The sequence below is a fragment of the Tachypleus tridentatus genome, chromosome 9 (genome assembly GCF_004210375.1).
Source record: "Tachypleus tridentatus isolate NWPU-2018 chromosome 9, ASM421037v1, whole genome shotgun sequence".
Lineage (NCBI taxonomy): Eukaryota > Metazoa > Arthropoda > Merostomata > Xiphosura > Limulidae > Tachypleus > Tachypleus tridentatus.
Genome location: NC_134833.1, coordinates 41,776,383 through 41,796,968, shown reverse-complemented (window position 1 = coordinate 41,796,968; position 20,586 = coordinate 41,776,383). Strand labels below are relative to the sequence as shown.

The window sequence follows — 20,586 nt, the reverse complement described above, 5'->3', positions numbered from 1 at the left end:
TTCAGAATTTGATGTACTCTCCTTTACTCAGTCTAAGAACTTGTTTTTCCTTCTTAAATTCTACAGGACATCCTGAAATCATGACAGTATTAACAAACTAATTAGACATAATTATTATCAATGTTTGTTACATCATTCCTTGGAATATGAAATAGCCTAACAATTTCATGAGTATTCTGAAATATGTGTTTAAAAATATTCTTGTAAAGAAATAAAAAAACAAAACAAGTAAGAAATGTCAGATATTGAAGTGAAAGACATTTCCTACTGTGAGATTGAGATGGTATGTGAAATGTTTTCTTCACTCTTAGATAAAATATATTTTATTAATAACATGCTTAGTGTTTAAGTTTTACTTTCTTTCTTTTTTAAAAAAAAAGGAATGGACAGAAATGAAAATGGAAAATGTACACATATCACATTACCAAAAACAATAAAACTGGTACTATTACATATTTATATAGGTCAATATACCTTTCTTTATATATGGTTGACTTGAATAACTGCCACTCTATGTGTAATATAGAATTTCTTTAATAAAAAATTGATTTTGAGTTATAGTCTCAATTTTATGTAGAAAGCTTTCAAAACATATCAGCAAACAAATGAAATTGAAACACTGATATACCTTTCCCACCAGAGCCACAAAGGTCGGCTTTAAAATCATACTGTATTTTAAAAACACTGTTCGACTCTGGCTGAAAGCAGAAAAACTAAAAGTATTATCCCTGAAAACCCCTCAGCATATGTAAATGAGAACCTAGAGATAGTAAATTATTCAACTTTAATATTTTTTTTCTCATAACGTTTCACACAATTTTTGTGATTTTTCACAAAGGAGCTCATGTATACACATTAAAAAGAAAGAAAGAAAAAAAGAAACTGCTTTTAAGTAAACCGAGCAGTTAAACAACATTAGAGTTTGTTGGTGTGGCAGACACCAGCATTGTAGTGGTAACTTGTTTTAAAATTATTATAAATGTTTCTTTCTTCATCAAAAACATTGCACTCCCAAACTGGGTGAGTACCGACCCTTAAGTTGTTCAGTTCAGGTTATTTCAAGCACAGAGTTTTGGAATGGCACTGACAATGACAGCCGCATGTTGTTTGACGGTTTCAAAGGCATTGTACTGTAACGAGACGAGGGAAATCTTTCGTGGTAACGCTCAAGTCTTAGGTACTTAACTGTTACCAATTTACCTAGAAGAGAAGTACACAGTTGATCTTAAGTAATTAATCTTGAAATGACAACAAAATGAGTTACACTGTCAAGATGTACATACCATATTTCTTAAAAGTGTGGGAATTTCTTTTCTCTGTATTACTTTGTAATCAATAATAAACACCTTTAACCCAGGTTGTTCTTGGATGATTTGAAGTTAATCTTCACACTGAAATTAGTTCCTTATTAATTATACTGTTGGTTAGATCACATTCCACTAACCTTTAATACGTTATCTTTAGAATACAGTTCTTTTATAGTTGTTTTTAACTAACTACACCACCATTCATTTATGGAGCTGGGTGATTAACTCAATGTAATCAAATAATCTACGATTAAATCAGTTAATGCAACAAATGTAATCATTAATTGAAATCAGTGTTTCCTATTGTTCTAACGTTCCTGTAATCGAAATATTACCACTTTGATTTTTGATTAATAAAATTTGTCCAGCTTGATCAATTAATGACATGATACATGAAAATAAACTATCTGAAATCCATATTCCTTATTGTTACTATTTTTTATTATTATAACTATTCAAATAATTGAAATATTGCTACTTAATTGTGTATTGTCAAGCAGAAACCTACACAATGGACTATCTACGCTCTGCTCACCACAGGTATCAAAACCAGATTTCTTAAAGTTTATTTTAGCCATTTCATTGTGAAAATAATTGATTAGTTGACTGTAATATATTGTAATGAACCCAATGAATATTCATATGCCAAATTCCACTAATTATCCAGCTCTATTAGCCAACAATCTTATAGAAATCTTCCCTGTTTCTCAGCTGTCTTCACATTACTACAATATTATCCAGTAAAAATATATCAACCTATGGGGTTTGAGTCCATGTTACTTCACCATATAGTATCCTGATTTAGGGATGTGATTAATGTTATGTATTGCTAATGAACTAATGTATCAAACCTTCATATCATAGAGGTGCAAAAGAAATCTTTAACACATATCCAGTCACTAAACAGTTAGTTAGCCTGCTGTATAATATTGAATAATAAATTTCATAAAATATAACATCATTCATGCACCTAAATTAATCTATGTTACTATATGGTTTGTTGACCCAAGCTATGCTGATGAACCTTGAACAGGGGAAACTATGTCCACAGCAGAGGGTATGGCCAATCAAAGAATACATTAGCTTTCAAGATATTTTTTTTTTAAATTTCACCTTTGGTGAAGAAAAAAATAAGTCTTTATCCTGCACATACAATGATATTAATCTTTACTGTCTTATAGTTCTCTTTAAGCATCAAACTGCTCCAGCATTTTAACATTTTAACTTGTGTAAGCTGATGATAATTCTGGCTCTGAACCTAAACTACCTGACAATGATTTTCAGCACAACTCAAAAAAACATTTAAATGGTCAAGTAACTACACCAGCGCCATTAGTAATGCATATACGTATTTGTTTTATAGCTCTCTCTAAGTGACTGGAATACAAATGTTTAACAATTCAAGGTGATCTTTATTGTCCTCTACTCATCTCTGCATGTAAACATCACATGAATAATAAACAATGATGAATAATTTTTATTTCAATGCTCTTCCTTATTGAGAACTATACAGGCAAAAGGATAAAACTACTATTTCAGTAAAGCTGTGAAAATTGTACCTGCCAGTTCTTTAATACTTACCATCAAACCACCAACCATGAAGAGAGCTGTATGCTTCACGCACTGTTTGTAAAGTGTTACATTTTAGAAAAACACAACCCTGGAAAATAACCAAATACAAGTGTGTAATGGATATTCATAAGTCTAATAAACTATAGTGATGAGTGTTCTTCCATTATACACAGTAAAGTAACACATCAACTTTTAAAATGAGTTTTTTTTTTTAATATATTCTTTGTAAAACATACCATTTGCATTTTTCACTATTTTGACTTTTTGAACTATTATTTTAACTATAACGTTTATATTTGTATCTATGTTGTACAGTATTAAATATAATCATTGGTGTCTTCAACAAAATTCAATTAAAATAGGAATATATTTGCTACAGAATAAAAAAAAAGTTAGTTCTGTTGTTACATGTAAGAGGTCAAAAGCCATGTCATAATGCAATTGTTGACTTACCTTAAAAATTTTATTCAACTATTATTTTATGAATGTATGTCAATAACTTTGGAATCAAACTGTACATTATAATTCCAGTTCTGTTAAGACCCTTTAGTTAATTTCTTAATTTAAAAGTAAATATTAAAACAGAAATCCCAAGTGTCGATTTTTGTGTGTCATGAGGTATGATGAATGCAGCATTGATATAAGATGTGTGATGTTCAACTACAAAGTATAGTTTCTTACAAATTAGTAACTCAAATTACTGATGTTGACAAGCTATAATATCAAATAATGACCTCCTGTCTTTTCTATTTGCTAAAATATCACTACTTGCACTGGACAAACACAGTAGCCCTGCCAACCTCTTTTCATTTTTGTAAAAACATGTTATGTACACTTACTTCTGTCTATGACAAGTGAATAACCAATCAAAAGCTCAGAATGTTCTCCTAGTGGCTTTCTTAGCATAACTGAATTATTCAGCATCTAACATGTTCTTTTAAAAGAAGTCTTGAGTCCAAAACTAAAGGTAAAACTTTATTCAGCAAGAATTTTATTTTTTTAGACCTAAATATAACACAGTTACTAAGCTTCATAAATTATGTTGGAACACTATAGTATTGATATAATAATTTATGTTTTATTATTTCAAAATGTATATATAAAACTTTAAAGAATTTATTTTTATTTCACATCCTTCATTTGTGAAGCCATAAGGCTCAGCAATCTATGGCAAGCAGCAAAGGAGTTTAAAGGTTGTAACCAAAATAGATAATTATTTTCTATAAATCTTTATTTGCTGTTCTATGTTTTAAGAAAAATCCCTCAATTTTAAGAAATTATTTTAAACAGTAATAATGTATATACATATATAATTACTGAAACATGACCATTTTATATTTTTTGATATGGTAACAAGACTGCACATGTGCTGCATAACTGCAACTCTTATAATGTTATGAAATTTAATCTATTTAGACTAAATATGTTTTTTGTGTTATAATTTGTATTCATTTCTTCATTCAAGAAAGACAAACATAATTTATATTTATTTCCTAATTTTTTATCAATATTATGAAATTGGCCAAATCAAACCAACACATACAGACATACAGTAGTGAAAATAACAGATAAAATATGAAATGTTTTCCTGAAAAACGTTTGATAATTATCTGAAGGTTATACAGATTTTACATATGAAATTTGAAAATATTCTGATGAGTAAAGGTATTTTTAATCTTAAAATAAAAAAATCTTAAATTACTTTGTATATTGGATAGGCAATATTCTGAAAGAAAAAGTTATGAGAAATCTATACTTAAAAAATATTAATATGTAATTTTAAAACCCAACAGCTTATTGCTTTGTAATGTCTACCAATAACCTGAAAATGTTTTTAAAGATATGTGTACATTATCAAAAATCACAGTATAATTACTTTTTTGATTACGATAGACTCGACCCAACCAACATGAAGAGATTAAATTCTATTAGAATTTGCACTTACCTCTTTTGATGATTTATCAACATACATATGTACAATTCCACTGTTGCCTTCACACTTTTCTAAAATAGCATCTTCTATTCGGACATGCCAGTCATCTCCATATTCTCTGCAAAATCAACAGAAAAGTTTCACTTCTCAAAGTAAAACACTCAGAGGAACAAACAAAAACTTCTGACACAATGTATTATTGTATAAGATAAGGGTTTTAATAAAATATTCCAGTATTTAATATAATTAACATAAAAAGCATTCCTGATGTTAAAAAAGTGTTACAAAAAACAGTAAAAACCAAAAAAGTAACTTCAGAAGGTGGTGATAACACATTAAATCAAAGTTTTCAGTGAGTTTCGTAAGATAAATTTTCAAGCAAGAGAACACTCCTAATGAAATTTGGAACACATAGGTGCCACTTAACTGAAGCAATATTCCTACTTCATTTTATCATAAGCAGTAACAAGTTTCTGAAGACTGTTATATAATGAAATGTCTTTAAAAAAGATTACTTAGATATGTTCTTTCTACAAAGATATACACTACCACGTGTCTACTTACACCTCAGGATCAAACATGTTGCGGATTTTGAGGCAAGGAGTTGGAGCAAAAGGCAACATATTTGGACTTTTTTCACCATTTCCAAATGCTACAGAAGGTAAACAAAACAGCAGATTTACAAAGGAAGGATGAAGGAACAAAACTAGGGTGGTGTATAATGAAGTTCTAAAAGACATCAGTAAATTATATATTACAAATATGTAACACAATATCACTCACAATGTATTAATTTAATGTATTTCAGCATGAACCACTGTAAATCAAACCTTTAAAAAGTGATGTTTTTATTCAGTGTATAATTGAAAGTAAAGAAAATGAACAAAGTAACAGTAAGGATTTATCTTAAGTTTTATTAAAAATGTCAGAAAAAGTTCTAATGTTGCACAGATGTGAGAGTATTAACTAGGCACAGGTAGCAAATATTGTTTTCATTTAACACTTACAACTTAGCATAGATGTCAGACACAGTTTATAACTTAACACACATGCAAGGCTGTTAAATTTAGTACAGATACCAAACACTGTTTCAATTTCACATAGATGATCAGAAACTTGTAAATTGAAAATGATAGTCACATAGGTATAGATGTGGAACAGTATAATTTAGTATCAATATTAAACATTGTTCTACTTTAACATAGATTTTCATAAAGGTTCTGAGGTGGTATGATGTGAAACAGCTATGGCTCACAAAGATATCAGACACAGTTATATCCTTATACAGCTTCCAAACACTTCTGATTTAACCCATATGGACCAACATGCTTAAAACTTGGAAGAGACAATCAGTAGTTCTAACTTAAAATAGATGGCTAGTAGAAATAAAACATGTTGCAAACATACAACAAAGGCATCAGCATGTGGTACAATCATATGAAAGAATTAAGACACCCTATGAAAGCCTGTGTATTTTTGTAACATATTTGGATATATAGATATTGAATCTCTATTTTAACAATACTGAGAGATTATAGGAATGTAACTAAACAATTAAAACTTAAGAAATGAGTTTTCAAGATCTTCTGTAAATGCATATTCTAAGTGAGGAAAAAGTTAGGACACCCTACCCCCTAATAGCTAGTATTACCCCCTTTGGCTGAAATAACTGCAGTGAGATGTTCTTGTAGCCATCTACCAGTCTCTGACATTGGTCTGAAGAGAGTTTGCCCCACTCCTCAATGCAGAATTCTTTCAGCTGTGAGATGTTTGAGGAGTTTCTTGCTTGTACAGCCTGTCTCAAGTCACCCCATAGCATCTCAATGGGATTAAGATCTGGGCTTTGACTTAGCCATTCCAGGACTCTCCATTTCTTAGTTTTCAGCCAGTGCTTGATGGATTTACTGGTATGTTTTGGGTCATTGTCGTGTTGCAGGGTCCAGTTCCGCTTCAGCTTTAATTTTCTTACAGATGGTCTCACATGTTCCTCAAGCACCTTCTGATACACAGTAGAATTCCAGGTCCTGCTGCAACAAAGCAGCCCCAAACTATGACACTCCCACCTCCATGTTTCACAGTTGGTATGAGGTTCTTTTCCTGGAATGCTGTACTTGGTTTATGCCAAACATGTCCTCTTGTTCTGGTGTCCAAATAATTCAATTTTGGACTTATCTGTTCAAAGAACATTATTCCAGAAGTCCTGGTCTTTGTCTACATTCTCTCTGGCAAACTTCAGTCTGGCTTTGATGTGTCCCATAGAGAACAAAGGTTTCCTCCTTGCACACCTCCCATGCAAGTTAAACTTGTGCAGTCTCTTTCTGATTGTAGAAGCATGCACTTTCACATCAACAGTAGCCAGAGCTTGCTGTAGATCCTGTGATGACATGTTAGGGTTTTGGAGACCTCTTTTAGCATCTTGCAGTCTGCTCTCAGGGTGAACTTGCTTGGATGACCAGACCTGAGCATGTTAGCAGTTGTTTTGAAAGCCCTCCACTTGTTGACTATTTTTGGGACAGTGGAATGGCTGATTTCGAAATCTTACGAGATCTTTTTATATCCCTTACCAGACTCATAAGCTGCTACAATTTTCTTTCTGAATGCCTCATACAGCTCATTTGCTCTCACCATGGTGCTCACTCTCACTTCAACAGTCAAGAACACACCCAACTAAATGTCTGAGGTTTAAATAGGGCAAGCCTCATTCAAAATGCTGAGTAACGATCTTCTAATCATGTGCACCTATTGTAATACACCTGTGTGAGGTGAGCCATTTTAAGTGGGAATAAATGTGGGGGTGTCCTAACTTTTTCCTCAGTTAGAATATGCATTTTTGTAGAATTACATTTACAGAAGATCTTAAAGCCTTTTCTTCAGTTTTAATTGTTTAGTTATATTCCTATAATATCTCAGTATTGTTAAAATTCAGATTAAATATCTATATATCCAAAAATGATACAAAAATACACATGCTTTTATAGGGTGTCCTCATTTTTTCACATGACTGTATATACTTGAGATAGTTTGTTACAGACAGTAAATATTTGAAACAGTTTTTCACAAGTGGTATATACTTGGAACAGTTTGTCAGATATGTTGTATCTTAGACATGAAAACTATTTTGATTTGGTACAAGTAAGCACACAGGGTTAGAAACACAGCACAAATATCAGAAAAGATTTTATCCTACAAAGATAGTGAGACTCACTTCTCACTTAGAACAAATAGTCAAACACAGTTCTAATGTAATAAAGGTGGTCAAATGTAGTTTTAATTAGGAACAAAATGGTCAGACATATTCTTACTTAATCCTTTTAGATAGCAGCTCACCCCAGATGTAAATAAAAAGGGAAAACATTTCTTAAATATAATTTTTAACTTTTTTTTATGAATTTTGAGCAAAATATGAAAGAAAATGAAAAAGAAAAAGCATAATAAAGACTTATTTGTTACAAGTTCAAATTTTTTAGGGTATCAAAATCATGAAAACATTCTCCAATACACGGTGCTGCTCTACATTTTTTACACCAGGTAGTCACCATCTTTCTCTTCTTTTCTTGTTGCATACATACATATGTGACACTGTCTTATCCACTGTTTCTAGCTTCTGAGGATGGAATGTTTTCTAAAAAGTGCTGATAAAATGCTTCTTTTCCAACACGTCTATCAGGAACAGTAAGGCTATGTCTTCCTGGGAAAGATCTTGTCACCCTTCCATTCCTTTCCAATAATTGGTAAATTACATTATAAATAAACTGCCTCAATGATGGCTTCTTGTCAGTTTTTACTAGATACATGTTATAAAAATTCAAACTTGAGATACTAATTAGGTGAAAAAATAAGAGTTATTTGTACCACTTCACAGATTTATAAAGGAAATCAATTTGCCCAATTTGTGCCACTTTTATCAACTAGCCTCATGTTGACAGTATAATCTAAAACCATATCAGGTTTGGTTATTTAGTTTTGTAATCATCCTTTCCATTGTATTTTATTTCACCTTTAAGTACTCCACTAAGCAAAATAACAGGATGTTTGTCTTTCTATTGAAGTGCTAAAATATTCCCTTGCTGTTCAGGCTCAACATCTTCCTTCTTCAGGAGTGTAAATTTAGGTATGTTCTTCCAATTTTTACAAAAAAACCAGCTTTATTTTCAATGAGAAAGTTGCATGATTCCAGACTTGTATGATAATTGTCAGTGTATAATATATGACCTTTTCCAAGGTAGTTTTTCATCAACTGCTTGACAACTGATCTTTAAAACCCTAATCAGGGATCTTTGGGGACATCTCTGACACTTCCAGAATATTTAATCATATGTATTACAATTCCTATTTCACGATCACATAATACAAAGATATTTATTCCAACTTAATGGCACTTGCTTGAAAACAATGCAACCCTTGAAAAGAATCAAAGATTCGTAGATAACTACCTGTTTGAAATGGACAAAAAGATTACTTAGCTTTATTCTTCAGCATTGAAAAAACTTCTTGAACTTTCCATAATTGATCATTTGCATTTGGTTCTTTGTTATTTGCAAAGTGCAAATATCGAAGAATCTCCCTCAATTGATCTTAATGTATTTTGGAAAAATCGGAGTTCCAATAATCAGCTAACACTTGCTTTTTTACATGTGGTATAAGCATCATCAGAGCAAAACAAGTGTATATTTCCTCAATAAGTGTATCTTCTAATTTCTTACTTTGTGAGGTAGAGGGAGCATTACTTTCACTTTCTTTGGAATTCAAGAATTTACAAAACTCATAATATTTGTTTGTTTCTCACACAACATGACTCATTATACTTTGATCAAATTCAGTAGTACAAAATTCATACCTTTAGATTCATCCATGAGCTTAAATTTATCTGCGAGTCCAATGTTTCTACCATGAAAATAATAAACAAATGGATCAAAATCATGACACCTTACCCATTAGGAACCAATTGATTCTGATTCACTATATAAATCACGTTCAGAGCTTGAAACAATTGAATTTGATGATGAAAAATCTGAAAAGTTTTATTCTTCATTGGAATAATTATCATGTGCTAATTCTTCAATTTTGTCTTTTGATGAAAAACGTTTTCATTCCATTCTCTTAGCTTATGCACTCTTCCTTTTCAGCTCCTTGGCTTACACTGAGAAAATGACTTTGAGTGGGTATGATCACTATAGTGTGAGGGGGTTGCTAACTAATATTTTTAGCCTGTATCATCAACTGATGATAGCTGTACTGAGTAAAAAGCATAAAATCATCAATTGATGATAGCCACTGTTTAAAGGTTAAAAGATATAGTCAGATAAAGTCCTAACTTGATACAAATGGTTAAACAATTTTAATCTTCCACATCTAATCAGATACAATTCCAATATGGTAAAGACAATCAGATGCAGTTCTAAAATGGTCCTACACTGTTAAAAGTTGCAAATATTGACCAAACAATTCTAAATTAACACTTCATTAAAGAGCATTCTAACAAGAGATAGATTTTTAGAATATTTCTATTTTAGCACAAGTGTTTGATGCATTATAACTTAGCATTACTTGGTAAAGATGTCTACAACTTGTTTTAACTTGTATGTTTAGGTGCATTTCAAACATGTAAGAGACTGTTGAACACATTTTTAACTTGGAGCAAGTAGTCAGATATAGTTTTATCCATGTATAAAAAGGATTCTATCCTGCAAAGATGCTAAGACACAGTTCTACACTAGCAAAAATTGTCAGATAAAGCTGGAACTGGCACAATGTTTACCACTGTTCTTGCATAACAGGCAGTTCTAACTAAGCAAACATTTCAGGCACTGTTCTAATTCAAAACAGTCAAGTACAGTTGTAACTGAACAAAGACATCCTACTTAACACAGAAAGGAAACAAAATTTCAAAGTTGGTAGAGGATGTCACACACCTCTAACTGAGTGCAGATGGTTAGATGTATTAAGTTGGCACAGGTGATCAAACATGTTTAACTTGATAAAGATGTCTAAAATTTAACAAAGATGGTCAGACAATGTCAAACTTATCACACATTTAAACTTGGAACAGTAGATCAGACAGTCCTGATCTGGCAAAGATCAAGTTCTAAACAGATGTTGAAACAGAAGTACAATAAACAAAGACAAACATTTTTTTAATTTAATATAAATGATCACATACAGCTGTAACTTGGTCAGGATTTTATTCTGCAAAGTGTTCAATCTCAGTTCTAAACAGGCATAGATGCTAGAAACTGTTATAACTCAGTATATACTGTCAGACAACCTTTAACTTATGACAAATGATAGACTTCTAGGTATATTTCTAGCTTGGCATAGATACTGCTTTAAATTGATACAAATTAACTTCTTCCAGTTTCTAGAAACAAGTTCTGATGATACAGATACAGTTCTATTTATGTAAAAACGGCTCATTTGGGTTGAGAAAATTTTTTACATAGAGGAGCGAACAACCTGACAATGACTGAAGAAGGTCGAAACGTTGTTCGCTTCTCTATGTAAAAACTTTTCAACCCAAACGAGCCATTTTTATGTATAGATACAGTTCTAATTCAGCACAGATGATTAAACAACTATTCTAGTTTGGCACAAAGAGTTACTTATAATTTGGAATAAGTGGCAAACAATCTTTTAACTTACAAAGTCAGTCTGATACTGTTCTAACTCAGAACAAGTAGTGAGCACAATTTGAACACAATGTCTGGTAAGAAATAGTCGAAACTTCATACAGTCAGATGCTGCTCTGACTTGACACAAGCTGATCAGAAAGAACTGTAATCTAGCACATAATCAAATACAGTCAACACAGATGTCAGATACCATAAAAATTTGGTCAGAAACAAATAAAAGTTTAAAAAGATAACTGTCATCTGTGTGAACTGTATCTGATCATGTGCTATATTACAGTTCTTTCTGATCTGCTTGTGTCAAGTCAGAGCAGCATCTGACTATATTTAGTTAACTATTTCTTACTAGACATTATGTTCAAACTGTGCTCACTACTTGTGCTAAGTCAGTGGTTCGTAACCTTGTTAGAGGTACTGAACCCCGGAAGTTTCGTACTTGCATTCACTGAACCCTTTGTAGTTGGAAAAATAAAATATGATTTTTTCAAATTCAAAACATAAGTAGATATTTTATTAGTGCACAAAATGAACCATATCTTTTTCGCAACAAAGTCTGTTCCTTTTCTTCGTTTTTATGTCCACCATTCTCAAAAAGGATTGCTTGCAAAGATACTTTGTAACAAACAGTATGAGTATCTCAAGGGCTTTCTTAGCAATAAGAGGGTACACTACAATTTGGTGACACCAAAACGTTGAGAGTGTTGTTGTTCTAAAAAGTTGCTGTTGAACCTGGCTCTGATGAAGTTCAATGATTTCGTTGAGGTATTCATCATTGACATTTGCTGTAGCAACACTAAACGTGAACAGCTGTCTCACCTATGCTGGATGTGACTCTCTGGTGGGGAAGTATCTGTTGAGAGACTTTGAGAGCTCATCTAAGTGCATGGCAATTGCTTGCTTCAGTTCCCTGGGTACAGAAATGTCTCCGATTTCAGACACATCTTTGATATTACTTACCCAGTCGTCCAGCAGGGGAAAGTGTGCAAAGTTATTATTCTCTGTTCCATAACAGTAGCTTTTTTTGAAAAGCTTTCAGGTTTTCTTCCACTTCAATGATGTTGACTCCACCACCCTGCATCTGTTGATTGAGATGATTGAGAGCATTGAAGATATTGGCCATGTACGCCAAAATGAGAATGAACTCAGATTTTTCGAAGCATTCTGCATGGCAATGTTGGTGCTGTCGAAAAAACAGGGCTAATTTCATATGCATAACAAAAATATGATTCAGCACCTTTCCCTGGGATAACCACTGAACATTAGTGGTACAGAAGTACCTCAAATTCAGAGCCCATTTCATCACACAGCTCTTTGAAGATGCAGTGCTTCAGAACACTATTTCGCACAAAGTTCACACATTCCACTACAATTTTTAATACTTCTGCCAGTTTTGAAAGCAAGGTTTTTGTTGCTAATGCTTGCCTGTGCAGAACACAGTGCATTACAATGATGTGTGGTGCATAAGCTTTCACCAGCGCACCAAAACCAGAGTTTTGTCCCAGCATGACTGGAGCTTCATCCGAACAAACTGCAGAAACCATACGATTTTACGAGTGCTTCACCAATGGTGTATGGTTTGCCCAGCTTTGCGATCAAGTATGCAACTTCGTATGATGCTGTGAGGATTGGTTTGTCGATGGGTACAAAGCTGAGAACAGGCAAAGTAGCCTTTTTATCGAACCTGGCTCTCTTTACCTTGAATTCAGCAAACGTTGTGTTCTTGTATTTCCCATCTCTATGCAACTTTAGAGAGTGTTCTCTTAGTTTTGCCAGTGCTAGACTAGAATTGCTCAACTTGGCATTGCAACTCAACTTGGTATTGCAAATCATGCATTGAGGAAGCTGACTCCCATCATGTTCTGTTATACACGTGAATCCATATTGTACATATTTGTCTGACCACTTTCTGTTTTTGCTCGACATAGTTAGTATGAAGGGATTGAAAGATTAGGAGAAAAATCAAATATGATGCACGATTACTACAGTCACAAGTTGACTGCTAAGTGCACAAAGTTCCATGCAGCACAGATATTAAGGCCAAGTGATGTGACGTGATCAGCTGCAGCCAACGATGGCCAAGTGGAACATGACGTCACGAATCATACGAGTGGGGTGAACGTAACGTACACACGCATTATGTCTGACTCACACTTCGAATGAACCCACGTTAAGAACCACTGTTCTAAATTAAGAACAGTATTTGACTGACTTTGTAAGTTAAAAGATTGTTTACCACTTACTCCAAATTATAAGTAACTATTTGGTGTCTATGCTAAATAAAAAACCCATACACCATCACTGACAAGTTTTGAGCTGTATCTAATCATCTGTGCCATGATCGAGTTGTTTCTATAATCTACTTTCAAACTGTTCCTGACTGTAGATTATACAAACAACCTGATCATGGCACAGAAGATTAGATAGAGTTCAAAACTTGTCAATGATGGTACACAGGGATTTCATTTAGCATAGACACCATTATAAGTAAGTAAAGGTGGTAAACACAATTCTAATTAAATACAGTTGGTCACATACAGTTCTAACTTAGAAGGGATGATCAGACTCAAGTCTAACATCTAACAATTTGTCAATACTGTTATTCCTTGCAACAAATGGCCAGAGGCAGATTGTTCTTAGAGCAGACAGTTAGTTAGTTTTTACCTTGTATAAATGATGAGACACAGGCATTACAGATCATATATAACTATAACTTGCCACAACTGTCAGGATGCACTTTTAAACAACCACAGACTCAAACACAGTTATAATTTAGCAAAGACGACTAATGATATGTTTGTTCTTACGGCTTATGAACTTAAAACTGTGAATGACATCTTCCAGCAAACTGTACAAACTAGACCCATTTACACTTAAAAGTAAAGATGAAATTACATCATGGTAATCAATAAGTTTTATGACAATACCAAAAGTAATTATTTTATTCTTTAAATAAAGAAAAAATTCATATTTTACAACAGTTGAATGGAAACAAACATAATACTATAACTATGTAATTGTACATTTTTGCAGAATTAGGTAATTTCTTTTTAAAGATAAAAGCCAGTATATTTTGAGGATCAGTAAACTGTATTCACTAGAAAGATTTTATAAAAACAACAGTGCTTGTGTATCAAAATGAGGTGGTTTCTAAATTACAAGTTTAAATACATTTCCACTGATTTTGAGAATACAAAATTTTTTGCTGTAGAGAATTTTTTATTCATGAAACAGTTAATATTTCCAATTTTTACCTTGTCCTTGCCATACTTTGTCCTTCTTGTTAGAGTTCTAAAAAAAATAAAAAAATAAAAACAGTACTTTCAAGATTAAAAGACAGGAAAAATCTTAAATGTCTGAACTAAAAGAAACAGGAAAATACATTTTAACCCTTAAACAGCAGGAATGTTGCAGGTAGCAACATCAACTGATGATGACCACCATTTAAGGGTTAAATGTTATTACTGAAAAAAAATCCACAATACTTTAAGATTTGCGGAACATAGTGGAGAATAATCTTTATGGCAAAAATAACAAAAAACATCTTAATGTTCAATACTTCATTGGTTAACATCTTCACGAACTTGCATAAAATTATAATGGTCATTAAAAGAGAGTTTAGTTGTGGCTATATTTATGCTGATGTGTGTAACAAATGTCTCACTTTAAGTTATCTTATATACAGGAAGTAACAGAAATGACAGTTTCAAATGTTGAAACTCATATGAAATGCATGTAAAATCAGAAGTCAGAAGTGTTGTTTCAAAATATATTTATAATAATAATAAAGATATAATTAAAACAGCCATACTAATATCAGGCTAACAGTAGACTTTGATTCATTCATACCAATTATGGTGAGTATATTTAAAACAAAAACAGATATATAGTATGGTAGAGTATTATAAATGGAAGCTTTTATTTTTACTTGATTTCAGGTGTTTTAGTTTTTCTAAGTAAAAATGCTTTCTGTCCAGAAATGTAGAGGAACTGCTTAAGATTATAATATACATGTTTGTATCTGTAACATGAAAAATGTTGTATTTGTTTCTCAGCTGTTTAAAAATAACACTTCTGTTAATCCTGTTAATTAAATCTAACATCAACAACATATTAATTTACACTGAATAATAGATGCCCTGGCATTGTTCTTTACGTAGCCTATAGAGCCAAGTTTACATATAAAGAACTCTTGTTTGATATTTTCTAAGTGATAATTATGAGACACAACTAAAGCAGAACATAGTACCAAAAGATGTGGATCTAAGCACAGATTTTACCAGGAAAAATTCAAATGACTTTCCAGGTTTGTGTGTTTATAAAAGCATAACACCTTCAAAAGAAGTGGAATATATATTAACTGTATTAGTCAAATCCCTGAGGAAGCCATAACAGTGAAATACTGTGTATAAATAGAGTAAACTCTTTATCTGTATATCTTCATGTAATTGTTCATTGTGGGAAAATAATTCAAGAATACTGAAAATCACAAAATTTCAGATTTATTTTACACACACTACACATGTGATTTTTAATAAAGCTAACTTACACATTTTCTTTACTGTTATGATTTCCAGACTTAGTCTGTAGATAACAGGAATATATATATACATTAGCTATGTTTCTTATTACAAAAAATGAAATTCATCCTGTGCAGAATAAGTTAGACTGATAACATGTTTTTTAGGAGGTAAACACCTAAGTTTTTTATAAAATTAAATGTAAAAATAATTATTATTCAGTAGTGTATAATTATCATAGAAAATTAAGAACATCTTATACAGAATCAATTGTAGTTTTAAACTAAATTATGGAGGGGAAAAAATTGTATCTTCCGTGAATTAAAAAAAAAAGTATTATTATAAAGTCAGTATATTCCACATGTAAGAACAGCCAATGTACTTAATTGAGGATAATACTGTATAATGCATGCCAATAAAATTCAACAGTGACAGAGTTTTACTTTAAAAGATGATTGCCACTCATTTTCCTTTATTTCTTTACCTAACAATGGGGCTTGTTGCTGAGATATAAAACCAGGAAGTGACCAACCCACCAAATTGTTCATCTTCCTTCTTCTTGTTTCAGTCGAGATAACTCTACCACTACTTTATCACTAATGTCAGTTTAAACCTAAATCCACTGTGTGTATTCCTGGGCAACTTTTAGTTGTTAAAACTACTAGTAATTAAAAATCATAATACTAGTGTAAATGATATTATCTCTCTTTACAGAAATTCGATGTTCCTTTAAAAAACTTAAGTACAGGATGAAACAGGAATTACCAGCCAATAATAGAAAAACGTTAGATTGCTGTAACATGCCAAACACTCAATGCTTTGTACATTATACAATTGGTGTCTTTAGGGAGCCAACCCTTATATTATGTATGAAGTGAAGGAGTGAAAAAAAATCAATATACATAATATCAAATTTTATTACACACATTCATAGAAGACACTAACTTTTAAGCCAGGGGTGGAAAAAGAACATCACAAAACAAAAAATAAAAACATTTTGTAAATGCAAAATGATGTAGGAATAACAGTGCCAAAATGAACGTTAACAGAAATATAGGGTTGATAAAACACAGATCATCCCTGCCTGACTTTCAATATTAAAATTTAATGGAACATTATTGTTGCATAAGATAAATATTATCTGATTTTATTGTTGCATCAGATAAATATTATCTGATTTACCCAGATCATCCCTGCATGACTTTCAATATTAAAATTTAATGTTACATTATAAAATGCATACTTGATTTTAACATTACAGCAGTTGGAAGTTATACATCCCTGATTATAGTTTGTTCATCAAAATATCATGGTCATGTCAGGGTAGCATCAATGTAGTGTAACTAAGAGCCTAAGACATACAAGGAAAATCAAGATGAGTCTAAACATGTCTTAATTATTACTCTCTTACTACAAGGTTGGTCAAATTGACCGATCTCATATCCATTTTGTACTTGTGCATTTTACAGTGTAACATAATAGTTAAAGTCATGTAGAGATTATTTATATAGAGCTGCATTATCCTTATATTCATCTTGTTTACATTATGTTTGGTACTGAAATATCTGTATCACTTTAAATTTACAATTTCTTTTATTACTTGTACAGCTGGAAAAAAATGATTTCAGTTAACTTTCTGTCATGTATTTTATTGTTTGATAATACATGTCTAAACTAAGTGATTACACATTAATGCAATTTAAAGTAACACAGTTAATGTCTAACAAATTTTATAAAGAAGTGCACTGCATTTTTTGTCAATATTTCCTTAATCTTTTGTAATGTTGCTATAATTTGACATAACACAGCTAGTGAAAACATTCCGAGTTCACTGTATTTTTTATTCCACAGTAAAGGTGAATTATTTGAATAGTAATAATTAGATCAATAGTAAAATTTGTAAGATATTATAAAATAGCACTAATGACATTTACATACAAGTGATATAAACTAAACATTACTGGAAGCTTCCTAATTCCTGTATAAAAATTTACATTAAAAAAGTACCAAAAGTTAATGTGTGCACAACTCCAGAAATGACAGTCAGTCTTAATATGAAAGGCAATGCATATTTTACCATCTAAACTTTTAACAGGTGCTTTTAAAAATTATGTAGTGATAAAAGAAAAAAACATTTCACTTTTCCTATCTTTTCCACATAAAAACTGTCATTTTGAAGCTACAAAATATAATAATTCAAACAATCAGCATATACTTTGTAACAAATAAATATCAAATCTAAATATTACACTAGTCAGGTTTATAGAGCTCAGTCAAAAAACATTAAAGGACCCCCCAAAATTCATACTCAAACTTCAAGTTCTCTTGCATCCAACCATGCAAAATTACACTTTAATTTCATTCATAGGATGTCCCCACCAGTAAAACATACAATAGTCTTGGGTCCAGTAAGGCACAAATCCAATTCTGATAACCAAACTTTTTAAAATCAAACAAATTATTTCTTTGTTATTTAAAATGAAACTTCAGAATTATTCCTAGGGTAATGTTTTAAAAATATTTTTTTCCAGAATTTATACTACTAGCATTTTTAGAACTTATTTTACATGAAAATCCATAATTTCAAGGACATTTATAAATAGCCTGACTGAGGTTTAGAACTTTCCACACACTGAGATAACACTTTAGAAAAACTTTGAAGGTTCTAGAAACATGATGCAATAATACAATAACTGCTCATTATGACAATGAAACAACATAGTGTATGATTCACACAATTAAATATATAAACCTTTGATAAACTATTGCTTTTAAAAGTAACAAAATTTAAAACTTATGCTATACTTAAAATAATACATGTTTTAAATAATACAAAGATTGATTTCAATTCATGCTCAAAGTTTACTCATACAACCTGCACCAACATCTGCAGTCCACTTGATGGCCTCAATGTAGACTGGCAACTCTGGAGATATAACACTCACGGTATCATCCTCACACTGTCAGTTTTGCATCTCTTAATGTATGCAAATGACTGATTGTCAGTCTTAATGATAAGTGCTTTGTCACAGAGGTAGTTCTAAAAGTTATGGATGACAAATATGATGGTCAGACATTCTTTCAATCATAGTTTAATTCTTCTTACTACTCAACAGCTTTTTTATTGATGTACATTACAGGACACAGTCTTTCTTCATGTTCTTGCAAAAATACTGCTCCAATACTAATGTCTAATGCTTTAGCTTGCATAATGAACAGTTTTTTGAAGTCTAGCACTTTAATGATTGGCAAACTTTGTAACTTGTTCTTCAACTCTTCGCATGCCATTTACTGTGACTGTTCCAACTTCACTTTGTTATGTTGGCTTTTCTTGGTTTGGTTTGTTAGTAATGCAGCGACTTCAGCATTGTTTGGGATCAGCTTCTTATAGTATCCTGCTAACACTAGGAGGAATCTGACCTACTGCATCTTGTATGTGGGTTCCCTTCTTCAAGATATCTGCTGATCACCCACCTTATATCTAATGAAGTCCAGCACAGAATAGTTGACATAGCATTTAAGATGGTCAGACCTACTGTCCTCCCTCACCCAAACAGTTTTCCAATTTTGTTCAAGTGGTCTTCCAATCTGGTTGTGTGGGTCAGGACATTGCTCACATAATGCTTGTTGTTGTAGTTTTGTGCAACATCTTTCTCATTATGCAGTTGAACATCACTGCTGAGTTAACTTAAACAGCATACTCTTGACCTTAATCTGGTGTCAAAAAAGTTGCTTTTAATTCTGTTTCCATCAGGATCTGCTAATAACCTTTAGTATGGTTAATGTTGCTAAAAAAAAACTTGTCCTCCAGTTAGATTCACCATAAAAGTCTCTGGGTTGCCAATAGGTTCAGAGTCAAACTTCATTTCATGGTTCAGTCTCCAGAAACAATTTGAGCCATCCCTCTTCTTCAATATTAACACTGTTAAACAGCGAGTTAAATTCAAAGGCTCAATAATTCTGGTTTCTAATGCTGCCTTGACTTCTTGCTTGATCAGATCTCTCACTGTATATGGCATCTGGCAGAGCTTCACTGTGGCTAGATCCGAGTTCATGGCCTTTCTGTAAAAATATATACATAATGACAAAGTACTTCTTGTAGCTCTTTCTTCTGCTTGCCAATCAGTTCTCCACTGATGTTGATATCCTTGTACATCTTTTTTCTGCCCTGTGGTCTTAGGTCCAGTAGATTTTCATCTTCCATGACAAAGTTACTGCCTTATGTTTCTGCATCTACAACAGCAGCATTACAATATCTATCTGTGCCTCAATAGCTACACCCATTATGTAGTCTTCCTTCTTGAAGTATAGCTTCAACAGACTGGCATGGCAGATCTTTGTCTTCCCATTCACTTTGACTATGTGATCCATTTTTTTAAACCACATTCTTACATGTCTTCCTCACTTCTGACTCTTCTTCTCCTGCCCACAGTTCTTTCAGTTCCTGCATCAGATCTTGTTCTGTTCTTCTATACAGTAACTAGAAGAGCAAAAATCCTGTACTTGCTTGTGGGACTTCTTGGCAAGTAAATAGCACTTCCAGGGAGTACATATCCTAGTTTTGTAGTCTCCCTTGGTGCATTGTCTTTAAGACTCTCTTACAAAGTCCATCACATTTGGGGTTGTATGGG

At 32.2% G+C, this 20,586-nt stretch overlaps 1 protein-coding gene across 1 annotated transcript in view; it reads right to left on the bottom strand.

Annotated features, from left to right (window-relative positions):
• Positions 1-307: 307 nt before the first annotated feature.
• The window catches only part of LOC143227355 (inner nuclear membrane protein Man1-like), a 30,075-nt gene continuing 9,796 nt past the window's right edge, over positions 308-20,586 (bottom strand). The window contains exons 4-8 of the mRNA XM_076458809.1: positions 14,690-14,726; positions 5,377-5,464; positions 4,825-4,930; positions 2,889-2,967; positions 308-1,200 (exon numbers count right to left, since the gene is read on the bottom strand). Of these exons, the coding sequence (XP_076314924.1) occupies positions 1,049-1,200; positions 2,889-2,967; positions 4,825-4,930; positions 5,377-5,464; positions 14,690-14,726 (462 nt within the window). The 3' untranslated portion in view covers positions 308-1,048. The remainder of the gene's footprint in view (positions 1,201-2,888; positions 2,968-4,824; positions 4,931-5,376; positions 5,465-14,689; positions 14,727-20,586) is intronic.